The sequence below is a fragment of the Pongo abelii genome, chromosome 5 (assembly GCF_028885655.2).
Source record: "Pongo abelii isolate AG06213 chromosome 5, NHGRI_mPonAbe1-v2.0_pri, whole genome shotgun sequence".
Taxonomy (NCBI): Eukaryota; Metazoa; Chordata; class Mammalia; order Primates; family Hominidae; genus Pongo; species Pongo abelii.
The window spans coordinates 2982431-2996136 of NC_071990.2; the positions used below are offsets into that span (position 1 = coordinate 2982431).

Genomic DNA, 13706 nt, shown 5'->3' on the forward strand with positions numbered 1-13706 from the left:
TTTGTAAGTCTGCTGTTTGGAACTTTGACCCTTATTTCAAAATCTGTAAGGTGATTTATTCGTGGGTCAGGTCAAAAAAAAGTCTTTTCTACCTGAAATTGTATATTATGTGCAGTTATAAATATTAATAATTCATATAACCTAACAATCTTCCTAAAAAATATTTTCCAAGTTCAACGTTGGGATGCCCTGCCAGAGAATCAGAGACTGTCCTTCTGCTGACGCTTGCCACCACGCTGTATCTGGCAGTCAGAGTGTGGCCCCAGTGCCTGAGCCCTCTTAGGACTCTGTTCAGCCGTGAGGTTAGAGAGGAATCATGGCCTCTGGAGTTCTAATGGCCCCGTGGCCACTTCCTAGCTCTGTGAATGTGGACAGATTGTTCAACCTCTCTGAGCCTCCTGCCTTGCAGCATTTTTGTGAGGATTTGAAACAATGAATGTAAAAGCCTGGGGATATAATAAACATGAAGTAATTAGTAGGCACAATGGGAATATTTATATAATAGTACAATATATAAGAGATGTAAAAATAATTGTCAAGATTCATGCGAATTTCAAGCCCTGAAGGTAGCAAATACTTTATTGTAGATAATGGCTACTTCGCAAAACATACACAAAAGAAATAGCTGAACATACAATATTATAATAGCAGTTTCTTTGTTTTTTTTTTTGAGACGGAGTCTCTCTCTGTCACCAGGCTGGAGTGCAGTGGCACGATCTCGGCTCACTGTAATCTTCACCTCCCAGGTTCCAGTGATTCCCTTGCCTCAGCCTTCTGAGTAGGTGGGATTACAGGTGTGCACCACCATGCCCGGCTAATTTTTTTGTGTGTATTTTAGTAGAGATGGCGTTCCACCATGTTGGCCAGGATGGTCTTGATCTCCTGACCTCGTGATCCACCCGCCTGGGCCGCCCAAAGTATTGGGATTACAGGTGTGAGCCACCACACCCGGCCGATCCTGAGCTATCTTAACTGTGGAAATGAATTTCTCAGAGGAATAGGGCAGTAATCATAATAAGTAAATGGCAGGGTCAGTATTGCCATTGCTTGGTGACTTCATTGATGCCCCTTTAATAATATTTCTGTAGATAAGGAGCTTATAGTTTGGTCAGACCTTATTACTGCCCAATTCTGTCTTTTATTTTTCCAGAAATGGTGTGTTAAGATTAGATGTACCTGTATTCAACACATCTGTTTCCACGTTTGTTTCTTTTTTACTTGAGACTGGCAAATAAGATTAAACCAAAAGATAAAACAGGACCTCATTTTTTCAAAAGGGCTGTGTTTCAGTTATCCTTTGACTAAGGGCAGAGGTAGGGGTAGAGAGTATGTAGAAGAAAAAGGAGATGGGCTGGGCCTGTAATCCCAGCGCTTTGGGAGGCTAAGGCAGGCAGATCACGAGGTCAGGAGATCGAGACCATCCTGGCTAACAGGGTAAAACCCCGTCTCTACTAAAAATACAAAAAAATTAGCCGGGCGTGATGGCGGGTGCCTGTAGTCCCAGCTACTTGGGAGGCTGAGGCAGGAGAATGGTGTGAACCCGGGAGGCGGAACTTGCAGTGAGCCAAGATGGCGCCACTGCACTCCAGCCTGGGCGACAGAGCGAGACTCCATCTCAAAAAATAAATAAATAAAAATAAAAATAAAAGGAGATGGTGGTTGATTTCATTGTATTGGCACTCCACCAGGAGAAGAGAGCGCCTCCTTCTGGCATCTGTCCTGGCTTGCCATCATGTCCCTCCTGTGCTTCACTCAGTCATCTGTCTGATAAGCTGTGGGAAGGCTGATGGAGCCTGGTCCTGGTGCAGGGACCATCTGTGTGCCCCACTGGTATATATCCCAGGACAGTCTGGCTGTCCTCGAAGAGCAGCTGAGGAGAGGTTAATCAGAACACCTGTACAGCACACATAATTCAGGCAGGACAGACACTGGCATTATGCCTGTCCTGAGGCGTTGTCCTGTGCTAAGTGTGGTCCAGTTAGATGCTAGGAGGTCTTAGGCCGAGGCGGGTGAGTGGCAGGAAGGAGGGCTCTTGAGATGGAGGCTTATGGACAGGGCTACTTAGCAGTTGACACAGACATATTTTAACATTTAAAAAAACAGTAGGATTTATCAGTGCAGTTGGGCACTCTTGGCTATGGCCCTCCTGCAGGAGGCCAGACAACACAGGATACCCTGCAGCTAAAGAACAGCCTGGAGATCGAGACCTTGGGACCAGTCTCATCTTTGGGAATGTCACCAAGGCTGCTGAAGGTCTGGGTAGGTCCTCTGGGCCTGCTGAGGTGCGGACGAGTGACTCCAGGGTCTTTGCCCCTTATGTCCACCCTCATTTCACTGCACCAAGCTCCACGCCAGCCTGCACTTGAGTACCCTTGGCTTCCAGCTCACCGGCGAGTGCCATGAGCCTCTGTGGCCATTGATTCAGCAAGCCTCCTAGGGTTTCTGTAGGGTGAGCCCCAGGCTGGGCACAATAATGTATTCAAGCGTGAGGGCACAGTTCAGATCGGCAGTCTAGTAAAGAAGATTCAAACTCATGTCACTGTTCAGAATTGGAAAAACTGAAATAACCCAAGGAGCCTGAGAGAAGTTCTGGAGGCGACTCATTCATATACAAAGACAGTTTTATCATATTAAATTCGTGCTGTTAAATGATTTTCCTTTTGGGGGTGGATTTTTAAACATTTTTCAAATTTTATTTTTTGATTGACATAATTGTACCTGTTTATGGGGTAGATAGTGATGTTTCGATAGGTACAAAGTGTAGTGATCAGATCGGTGTAATTAGCATATCCATCGTCTCAAACATTTATCATTTCTTTGTGTTGGGAACATTCAGTATCTTCCTTCTAGCTATTTTAAACTATCGCTTATTGTTAGCCGTGGTCATCCTACAGCGGCGTAGAACACTAACACTTATTCCTCCTGTCTAGCTGGAATTTTGAATCAACTAAGAAATCTTCCCATCTCCCCTTTCTCCCTGTGGGGATGTGTTTTTTCTCTTCTAGCACCTCGGTAACCTCTGCCAAAGTGGCTGTGAATGGCGTTCAGCTGCATTACCAGCAGACTGGAGAGGGAGATCACGCAGTCCTGCTACTTCCTGGGATGTTGGGTCTGGACACTTTTTAATGGAATGTTTTTGCATGCTGTAAAATCTGTGATGCATTCACAATACTAGATGCCAAATATTGATTATTAATTTTAGTTCTTTTCTGAAATGTTTTCATATTTGCTACAATCAAACTTAAATGACTTAGAAAAGTAGGTAACTTTCTACTGCTGTTCAGAATTGGATTTTTTATTCCTGTAGTAAAGTACCCAGTTTTTCCTATGCAAGTACTCTGTGAAATCACAGTTGCCCATAATTTGGGAGGGTGACAAGGGTCAAGGAAAGGGGTGTGGCAAGAAGGGGTAGATAAAGGAAGGTGAGTGGGTAATCAGTCATCCTGGTTTGCCTGGCATTGGGGAATTTTCCAGGATGTGGGACTTTCAGTGCTAAAACTAGGGTGGATTGATGGCTTGTTGTGGTTGATAATATATTCAGTTAAAACAAGAGGTAAGGAAAAAAAAACTCAGTTTGAATCTTTTTAGAAATTAGAGTTAGACTGGCATATTACCAATTACCTAGAAAGTTCAAGGGAAAAATTTCCAGTGATTCCAGGACATCCCAAATCTGGTTTTAAGGGTGTTAGTATTGTCGCTTTATTTTTGATTTAGTTAAATAATCCTAATATTTAATCTCAGTATTCATGGGGGATTGGTTCCAGGAAGCCCTCAGATCCCAAAATCTGAGGATCCTCAAGTCTCTGATATAAAATAGCTCAGTATTTGCATGGAAGCTACGCATGTCCTCCTGTATACTTTAAGGCATCTCTAGATTACTTACCATATCTCATGCAATGTCTATGCTGTGCAAATAATTGTTACCTTGTATTGTTTAGGGAATAATGACAAGGAAAAAAGTCTGTACCTGTTCAGTACAGACCCAACCATCCATTTTTTTCCCCAAATATTTTTGTTCTGAGGTTGGTTGAATCCACAGATGTAGAACCCACGGATAGGAAGGCTGACTGTACTTATTTCTTTGTGATTTGCTTCTTTCTAAAAGTGAAGTGCTAAAAAGGTTCCACTTGACTGAGCCTCAGCTGATCGTGGCACTGTTGCAGCTAGTGAGGCACGTGTGTCTAAATGGTGTTTGGTACCTCTGTTTTCCTTAACCTGATGAACGAGGACATTGACTCTCATGGCTGATGGGGATCTAAAGTTATCTGTAAAAACATTTCCTATCTTAGCTTTCCATTATTTCAGTATTGCAGTCATTGTCCAGGTGCTAAAAACTTAACAATTTAATTTTTTTTTTTTTTTTTTGAGAGGGAGTCTCACTGTTGCCCAGGCTGGAGGCAGTGGCACAATCTTGGTTCACCACAACCTCTACCTCCGAGGTTCAAGCAATTCTCCTGCCTCAGCCTCCTGAGTAGCTGGGATTACAGGTGTGCGCCACCAAGCCTGGCTAACTTTGTATTTTTAGTAGAGACGAGGTTTCACCATGTTGTCCAGGCTGGTCTCAAACTGCTGACCCTCAGGTGATCTACTCGCCCCGGCCTCCCAAAATGCTGGGATTACAGGCGTGAGCCACTGCACCTGTCCCCAGTTTAATTTTTGTTTATGTAAAATATTAGCATGATTCCAACATTAAAAAAATGGACCAGAGGAGATTCTCTCTCCTGTCCTATCCTCAGCACCTAGTTTCCCTCCCCACAGGCCTCTCAGGTGTTACATGCTGATAACTATGTACATGTATTCCTTAAATGTTTTTTAAAGTTTTATATTCTTGGCACTGCTCTTCAAATATGTACATGTGTGCCAGGGAGCAAATGCCTTCTTGTTTCTGAAATTGGTCTTTTAGACTGTTCTTTTTTCCCACCTTCTCACCTCCTGCCCCTCTCCTTCAGGGTACTTCCCTCGCCAGAACCCCTCCAGGTCAGAGGCAGAAGAGAAGCCTCATGGGTCACAGCAGCAGATGTGGGCTGGAAATCTATTCATTTGGTTTTGGCTTAAATTTTCTGAATGATTTACTTGATCTTGAGAAAGATATATCTTGCCAGGAAAAATGATAGGCCTTGACAATGTTAAACGATCCTCCTTGAAAGACATTTTCTAATATGGTTTATCAGGCAAAGTGGTTAGTAGTCATTTGTGGCCTGAGATAGAAGTCCTCAGAAATCAGCAGACTTCACTGATAAAATGCTGACTTGCCCCTGGACTGGGCTCTGTGAGAGTGGCCTTCTGCACTGTGCACAGTAGGTGTGAACACACCACACCTACAGTGACCACGTGGTGGGCTGTGGATTAGCGGCCAAGCTCCCTGCAGGCCCACTAATAGAATTCAGCTTTTAGCATAGGCTGTTTCATACTGTTCTGATGAAACTGATTTCGTTTCTTTCCTCCATACCCCTTCTGCATTTCAGTGTTTTCGTTTAGTTTTTCTGGTTTTTAATTATTACTACAAAATAAAATCTTTAGGCTATTCACCTTAGCTTAGTAAAAAAATAATAATACTAATTAAAAATCTGGAATTTTAGAATTCTACTTTGAATAACTTGGACCAAATCTCATAAATTTATTTGCAGATATTATAGAGATGCCTCTCATGTGTAAGTCATTGTTTTAAGAAGAAAAGATAACCCAGAAGCATATCTGTGAATTAATTTCTATACAGTTTCATTAATTCTTTTCTTTAGAAAAGGAAGATTAAGCCAAAGAGGTTTCAAAAGTGCTGAAATAATACAGAACCAAAGACCCAGGGCCTCTGTCCTTCTCAAAATAGCCACCAGGGGGAGGTCGGAGGCAGGCCTGCACGCCACCAGGAAGGAAGCCCGCCTCCTTTTTTTTTTTTGGAGACTAAGTCTTGTCCTGTGCTCAGGCTGGAGTGCAGTGGCGCGATCTTGGCTCACTGCAACCTCCGCCTCCCGGGTTCATCCTGCCTCAGCCTTCTGAGTAGCTGGGACTACAGGCGCACGCTGCCACGCCCGGCCACATTTTTTTTTTTTTTGTATTTTAGTAGAGATGGGGTTTCACCGTGTTGCCCAGGCCCGTCTCGAACTCCTGAGCTCAGGCAGTCCTCCCGCCTCGGCCTCCCAAAGTGCTAGGATTACCGGAGCACCCGGCCAGCCTGCCTCCTTTCTTCGAGTAGATGGATTACGTCATGGCAAGGCTGCTTTCCTCATTACATTCTGACCACTTTGAGTAGAAACTACTTTGCTTTAAGATTGTTACTGCTTCTGTTTTCACTGTAATGTGTTTCATAGGTGAAAGCGATCACCTCAGGGTAACCAAGTGGCTGTTTTTAGGAAGTGGAGAGACTGATTTCGGACCTCAGCTCCAGAACCTCGATAAGAAGCTCTTCACGGTGGTCGCCTGGGATCCTCGAGGCTATGGACATTCCAGGCCCCCAGATCGCGATTTCCCAGCAGACTTTTTTGAAAGGGATGCGAAAGATGCTGTTGATTTGATGAAGGTAGGTCTCTGAGGGAAGGGCCAGGGGAGGAAGGGTGGCTGGGCCTGTCTTCATTTATTTTGTTTAAATTTTGTTGTTATATTTTTCTACAAAATAATACCATGTGATTGCTATAGAAAACTCCAAGAGTTCAAATAGGTATAAAGAACAAAGTGGAAATAGCCCACAGTCCAGCTCTCTAGAGACGCTACCAAGTCTTGGTGGCTCTGCTTTCCGGCCAGTCTTATTACAGCCCAAATGCAGTATCATATTGATGGCATCGTACTACACCTAACGTTTTTCTAACTTCCTATTTTTATTGAACCATTTTTCAAGGAAATAACTCATGTCAATAAATATGCATTTATACTAGTTGTATGATAGGCATATATTTATTCCATTGTATGGATGTATCTTATTTCACCAATTTTCTTTTCTTTTTTTTTTTTTTTTTTTGAGACAGAGTCTCGCTCTGTCACCAGGCTGGAGTGCAGTGGCATGATCTCGGCTCACTGCAACCTCCGCCTCCCGGGTTCAAGCGATTCTCCTGCCTCAGCCTCCTGAGTAGCTGGGATTACAGGCACACGCCACTACGCCCAGCTAATTTTTGTATTTTTAGTAGAGACAGGGTTTCATCGCATTAGCCCGGATGGTCTCGATCTCCTGACCTCCTGACCCACCCACCTTGGCCTCCCAAAGTGCTGGGATTACAGGCGTGAGCCACCACACCTGCCCTATTTCACCAGTTTTCTAATAGTAGATAATTAACTTAATTTTTAAGTTGCCTTTTTCTGCTGTTATAAATAGCAGGCAGTGAACATTCTGTTGCTCGTGGCCGTTTTCATTTTTTTGCCACTATAAACAGTATTGTTGTGGGCATCCTGGACTGAGCTCCTGGCACACAGGGAGAATTTCATACAAATTTAGGAGACAGTTTGCTAGGTGATAGAAGTTCCAGATGTTCATTTTGCAGGATAGTGCCACAGTAGTTACACCATTTTATGGTCCGGGCAGCAAATATCTTGGACTAATATTAATTCTTTACCTTTAATTTTCCAGTCATTCTATTCTTTTTTCTTGGCAGCCTCTCTAAGATGTAGTCTTTGTCCATTTTCCCTGCCAAACACATGTCCAGACCCTCTCTGATTCACCCGCGGACTCACATAACCTCCCCATGACGCTGTTCTCTGACAGCCTGGCCCTTGCCAGTTCTTCCCACAGTTGCTTTACTGGATACCCTGCTCCATTTCATCCAGCAGAGCACAGGGTCCCCTCTCTGATCTACGGAACTGTTCTCAAGGTCCTCACTCAGGCATGCATACGCACACATGTGCACACGCACACACACGCACACTATATTTGTCATATTTGAGTAGTTGGTCTCCATTGATTCCAGTTCCTTGAGCTTTTTATCCAACCAGAAGATGTAGTTCTCTCCTAATTCAAACCCATACCGTATACTCAGGTTTTTGTGACAATTTCCACTAAAAGTAATTAAGAGAAAACATGATGTCATCAGATGGTGGACTCTAGGATTTTTCTTTTCTGACTAATTGATACTCCAGCCCCACACCTGTATTGATTCTGATAATTAGTGACTCAGTTTCTTTTAACAGAGAGGAGCAATAACCTGTGCTGTGCATTTCGTCGTGTGATCATAGGCGCTGAAGTTTAAGAAGGTTTCTCTGCTGGGGTGGAGTGATGGGGGCATAACTGCACTCGTTGCTGCTGCAAAATATCCGTCTTACATCCACAAGATGGTGATCTGGGGTGCCAACGCCTACGTCACTGACGAAGACAGCGTGATATACGAGGGTAGGTTCTGCGAAGGGGAGATGCCGGGACGGCAGATCCTTCCCCTCCCTCCGCATCTCATTTCTTATTGTGAGATATGTTGATAAGTCATATCTCTTCTGCTTCTGGTTCTCAACTCTCAGGTAGGAAGAATAACGAGTTCTCAGAAAAGTAATGCAATTTCACCAGTCTGAGTTTTAAAGCTTTCTATTTCCAGGAGTGAAACTTCCATGGCTCAGGAAAAGGCCAAGTAAAATCACTATTTCCGTTTACTACTACTGATAATGAACTTCAAGGAAGGAGGGGGTGGTGTGAAGTGTTATTAATAACCTCATTTAAAATAATGTGAGGCCAGGCACAGTGGCTCATGCCTGTAATCCCAGCACTTTGGGAGCCCAAGGCAGAAGGATCGCTTGAGCCCAGGAGGTCGAGGCTGCAGTGAGCTATGATTGTGCCACTGCACTTTTGCCTGGGTGACTGGAGTGAGAGAGAGAGAGATGGGGGGAGGAAACAAAATAATGTTGAGTGTGGAAAAGAATCACTGGATTCAAATATGAAACCTTTTATTTTGATTAAAAGAATTTCTGTGCTATTTGCATGTTTTAAGGTTGTCCTTCAAGCCTGTCTTTGAGGTTTTTTTTTTTTTTTTTTTTTTGAGATGGAGTTTCACTCTTGTTGCCTGGGCTGGAGTGCAGTGGTGCGATCTCGGCTCACCACAACCTCTTCCTCCTGGATTCAAGCGATTCTCCTGCCTCACCCTCCCAAGTAGCTGGGATTACAGGCATGCGCCACCATGCCTGGCTAATTTTGTATTTTGTAGTAAAGACGGGGTTTCTCCATGTTGGTCAGGCTGGTCTCGAATTCCCGACCTCAGGTGATCCACCCGCCTTGGCCTCCCGAAGTGCTGGGATTACCAGTGTGAGCCACTGCGCCCAGCCTGAGGTTTTTACAGGCACTGGAATAGGGGCCAGTGAACTGCAGCCTGTGCATTACACCTAGCCTGCCTCCCACTTTTGTGCAGCCCATGTGCCAGTCGAGGTGGCTAGTGCTATGAGTCACAGAGACCAAGCTGAGGTGTCCCTTTATCACCCAGCATTGCTGCCCCAGACCTGCACTGGTGGTCACTACACAGGGGTGACTGTTGGCAATGAGCAGGCACCCAGTCATGGAATTTCAGTCAGCAACTCAGGAGTTGCTTAGCCTCCAGCAATCTACCCAAATTGAGATGACCAGGCTCTTGGGAGGAAAGAAGGGTGCACCAGGTTCTAGGGGTTGGTGGGACAAGAAGTGAAACTGACCTGCATTACCCTACTACCCCCACCTGCCAGCCTGGCCCACCAGGACCCTCTTCCTCAGGCCACTAGCTTTTTGTCCCAAGTGTGATTCTAGTGGATCCCAGATGGCCTTCCCCAGACACTTAGGACTCGGTGGGTCAGGTGTTTTCTCTCCTCATGTGTAAGTATCTGCATAATGTCTCTGATTTTGCTTCTTGGCCAGCAAAACCTAAAATATTTATTTACTCTCTGGCCCTTTACATAAAAGGTGTACAGATCTCTTTGCTAGAATATCACACATCTAGTCTTTTTCAGCTATTGTGCAATTCACATGACTTTTAAGTAAGCTACTTAGTGGCAGTGTTCTGTTGAAGAATCGTAGTTCTTCACAGTCTTTCTGTTTTTTAAATGAATATGAAGCTCTTACGGTGAGTCTGATGTGGTTGCCAGTCCTGTCTGTGCTCCTGCTTGTTGTTATTTTGCTCCTGCCTGGTATCCGTCTTGTGCAGGGTAAGCCATTACACTCTGTTAAGGGTCTGTCCCCTCCCGCGGCCTCTAGGATAGGCTGCCTTGAGTTCTTCCTCCCTCTCCTGTATCCTTGAATTCTCTCCACTGGGTCAGTCCTCTCAGCCTGCAAAAGTGGGCACAATTCTTCCTCCAGAAAGTTGCCACTTCTACCTGTGGTTACTATCTTCCCATTCTTTATTCTTTCCCACAAACTTATGGAAAGAGCCAGCTGCATTCCCTGCTTCTAGGGATCCTCTTCTGCTTCCTTCTTTAGTCCATTCTGCCCCATCTCCCTCTCTGGCCCATTCTAGCCCCCTCTACTGAAACTCTTCTCACTGACCCCTGCCCACTTGTTCTTTCCCATAATCACTATCTCAGTTCTTGGCCTGCAGATGACCCGGCATCCAGGCAGAGCCCCAGATGCATCCCTCGAGGGCCCAGTCCTCCTCTGCCCTCTTCATTTGCCCACCTTGCCCTGTTCATTGAACTGCGATGCCTTCTGTTGTTACCATGTGCATAATACCCCTCCAGTTATCCTCACCTCTCTTCCTTCCCCCATTCTCCTGGTTTAGGCCGCTGACTTCTTATGGTAGTTTGTCCTCCATAGGAGAGTTTCCTTTGTAAGGCAAAAATCTAATCACTTAATTCCACTAGAGGACTTAAAATCCTTCACTAACCAGCAAAGTCCGTGCAGTTTGCCTGGCCCCTCCTGCCAGCCCCTTCCCGGGCATTCTCCCATCTCCCCTTTCTCCTCATCCTTCCGGTGCCTCTCCCACGTGGGATAAACGGCCATTCCTGGAACAAGCTTCCCCCTCATGCCTCTTCGCCTTTGCAACTGCTGCTGTGCCAGCTTGCACCAGCCTTCCCCTCAGCTACATCCTCTGCCAGGGCGTATTCAACCCTGACACACCTCCATGGGACTCAGCGTCTGGGAGGACATCCCGGAGCCCTGAGACCTGGTGGTGCTCTCCCTCCTGGACCCCGCCACACATTGCACGTGCCTGTGTCACGGCCCTTCATCCCGGGCACTGTCAGTACTTGCTCCCTTGCCTCAGTCACTGCAGTGGGAACTTACTTTGTGCAGTTGCTCTGACGTTCCTTTCTTGATGAAAGCAAGAGTCTCTCAGTAGCACAGCACTCTTTACCCTCTGACATCTCGCTACTTCCCCTCCTGGCCACCCTTTCTTTCTCATCCCCCATTCTCTCCTAACTTGTGTCAAGATGGCTGTGGCCCGCCAGTGCGCTGGAGACCAAGACCCCACCACACACCTCCTCTTCGCTCCTTGGTCATTCTGCAGTGTTTGAGAACATGCTTGTGATGTGCGCGCCATGGGCCACCCCCTCTTCTTGAAGCTTTCTCTGTCTGGAAGTTCTTGCCACTGTGTTCTCCCGACTTACCCTCCTCTCTCAGGCTGTTCCTTGGCTGACATGTGCCTGCTCCCCTATGTGGGCCACAGTGTTGGGGTCCTCCAGGCATCACCCTCAGTGCTCTGCTCCCCTCTCACCCTCACACCTCACACCTGAGTAGCTTCACTCAGCTTCTTGCTCCACCTAACTCCCAAACCCCACATATTCGACTGTTGTTTTTTTTTAACAGACAAATTCTCACTGGGCACGGTGGCTCAACCTGTAATCCCAGCACTTTGGGAGGCTGAGGTGGAGGATCACCTGAGCCCAGGAGTTCAAGACCAGCCTGGGCAACATAGCAAGACCCCGTGTCTACAAAAAATACAAAAATTAGCCAGGCGTGGTGGCGTGTGCCTGTAGTCCCAGCACTTTGGGAGGCTGAGGTGGAGGATCACCTGAGCCCAGGAGTTCAAGACCAGCCTGGGCAACATAGCAAGACCCCGTGTCTACAAAAAATACAAAAATTAGCCAGGCGTGGTGGCGTGTGCCTGTAGTCCCAGCCATTTGGGAGGCTGAGGTGGAGGATCACCTGAGCCCAGGAGTTCAAGACCAGCCTGGGCAACATAGCAAGACCCCGTGTCTACAAAAAATACAAAAATTAGCCAGGCGTGGTGGTGTGTGCCTGTAGTCCCAGCCATTTGGGAGGCTGAGGTGGAGGATCACCTGAGCCCAGGAGTTCAAGACCAGCCTGGGCAACATAGCAAGACCCCGTGTCTACAAAAAATACAAAAATTAGCCAGGCGTGGTGGCGTGTGCCTGTAGTCCCAACACTTTGGGAGGCTGAGGTGGAGGATCACCTGAGCCCAGGAGTTCAAGACCAGCCTGGGCAACATAGCAAGACCCCGTGTCTACAAAAAATACAAAAATTAGCCAGGCGTGGTGGCGTGTGCCTGTAGTCCCAGCACTTTGGGAGGCTGAGGCAGGAGGATCACCTGAGCCCAGGAGTTCAAGACCAGCCTGGGCAACATAGCAAGACCCCGTGTCTACAAAAAATACAAAAATTAGCCAGGCGTGGTGGCGTGTGCCTGTAGTCCCAGCACTTTGGGAGGCTGAGGCAGGAGGATCACCTGAGCCCAGGAGTTCAAGACCAGCCTGGGCAACATAGCAAGACCCCGTGTCTACAAAAAATACAAAAATTAGCCAGGCGTGGTGGCGTGTGCCTGTAGTCCCAGCACTTTGGGAGGCTGAGGCAGGAGGATCACCTGAGCCCAGGAGTTCAAGACCAGCCTGGGCAACATAGCAAGACCCCGTGTCTACAAAAAATACAAAAATTAGCCAGGCGTGGTGGCGTGTGCCTGTAGTCCCAGCACTTTGGGAGGCTGAGGCAGGAGGATCACCTGAGCCCAGGAGTTCAAGACCAGCCTGGGCAACATAGCAAGACCCGGTGTCTACAAAAAATACAAAAATTAGCCAGGCGTGGTGGCGTGTGCCTGTAGTCCCAGCACTTTGGGAGGCTGAGGTGGAGGATCACCTGAGCCCAGGAGTTCAAGACCAGCCTGGGCAACATAGCAAGACCCCGTGTCTACAAAAAATACAAAAATTAGCCAGGCGTGGTGGCGTGTGCCTGTAGTCCCAGCACTTTGGGAGGCTGAGGCAGGAGGATCACCTGAGCCCAGGAGTTCAAGACCAGCCTGGGCAACATAGCAAGACCCCGTGTCTACAAAAAATACAAAAATTAGCCAGGCGTGGTGGCGTGTGCCTGTAGTCCCAGCACTTTGGGAGGCTGAGGCAGGAGGATCACCTGAGCCCAGGAGTTCAAGACCAGCCTGGGCAACATAGCAAGACCCCGTGTCTACAAAAAATACAAAAATTAGCCAGGCGTGGTGGCGTGTGCCTGTAATCCCAGCACTTTGGGAGGCTGAGGCAGGAGGATCACCTGAGCCCAGGAGTTCAAGACCAGCCTGGGCAACATAGCAAGACCCCGTGTCTACAAAAAATACAAAAATTAGCCAGGTGTGGTGGCGTGTGCCTGTAGTCCCAGCACTTTGGGAGGCTGAGGTGGAGGATCACCTGAGCCCAGGAGTTCAAGACCAGCCTGGGCAACATAGCAAGACCCCGTGTCTACAAAAAATACAAAAATTAGCCAGGCGTGGTGGCGTGTGCCTGTAGTCCCAGCCATTTGGGAGGCTGAGGTGGAGGATCACCTGAGCCCAGGAGTTCAAGACCAGCCTGGGCAACATAGCAAGACCCCGTGTCTACAAAAAATACAAAAATTAGCCAGGCGTGGTGGC

The 13706-nt window shown here is 47.0% G+C and overlaps 1 protein-coding gene across 4 annotated transcripts in view; it reads left to right on the forward strand.

Annotated features, from left to right (window-relative positions):
• BPHL (biphenyl hydrolase like) overlaps positions 1 to 13706 on the forward strand; it is a 42579-nt gene that overhangs the window by 1973 nt on the left and 26900 nt on the right. For 2 of the 4 annotated variants that reach the window (XM_002816358.6, XM_009241399.4), the window contains exons 2-4: positions 3006 to 3109; positions 6348 to 6514; positions 8155 to 8308. In XM_002816358.6, coding sequence (XP_002816404.4) covers positions 3006 to 3109; positions 6348 to 6514; positions 8155 to 8308 — 425 coding nt within the window. Of the gene's footprint in view, positions 1 to 3005; positions 3110 to 6305; positions 6515 to 8154; positions 8309 to 13706 lie in introns of all 4 variants that reach the window. The other 2 variants (XM_054557139.2, XM_054557140.2) reach the window with 1 other exon arrangement.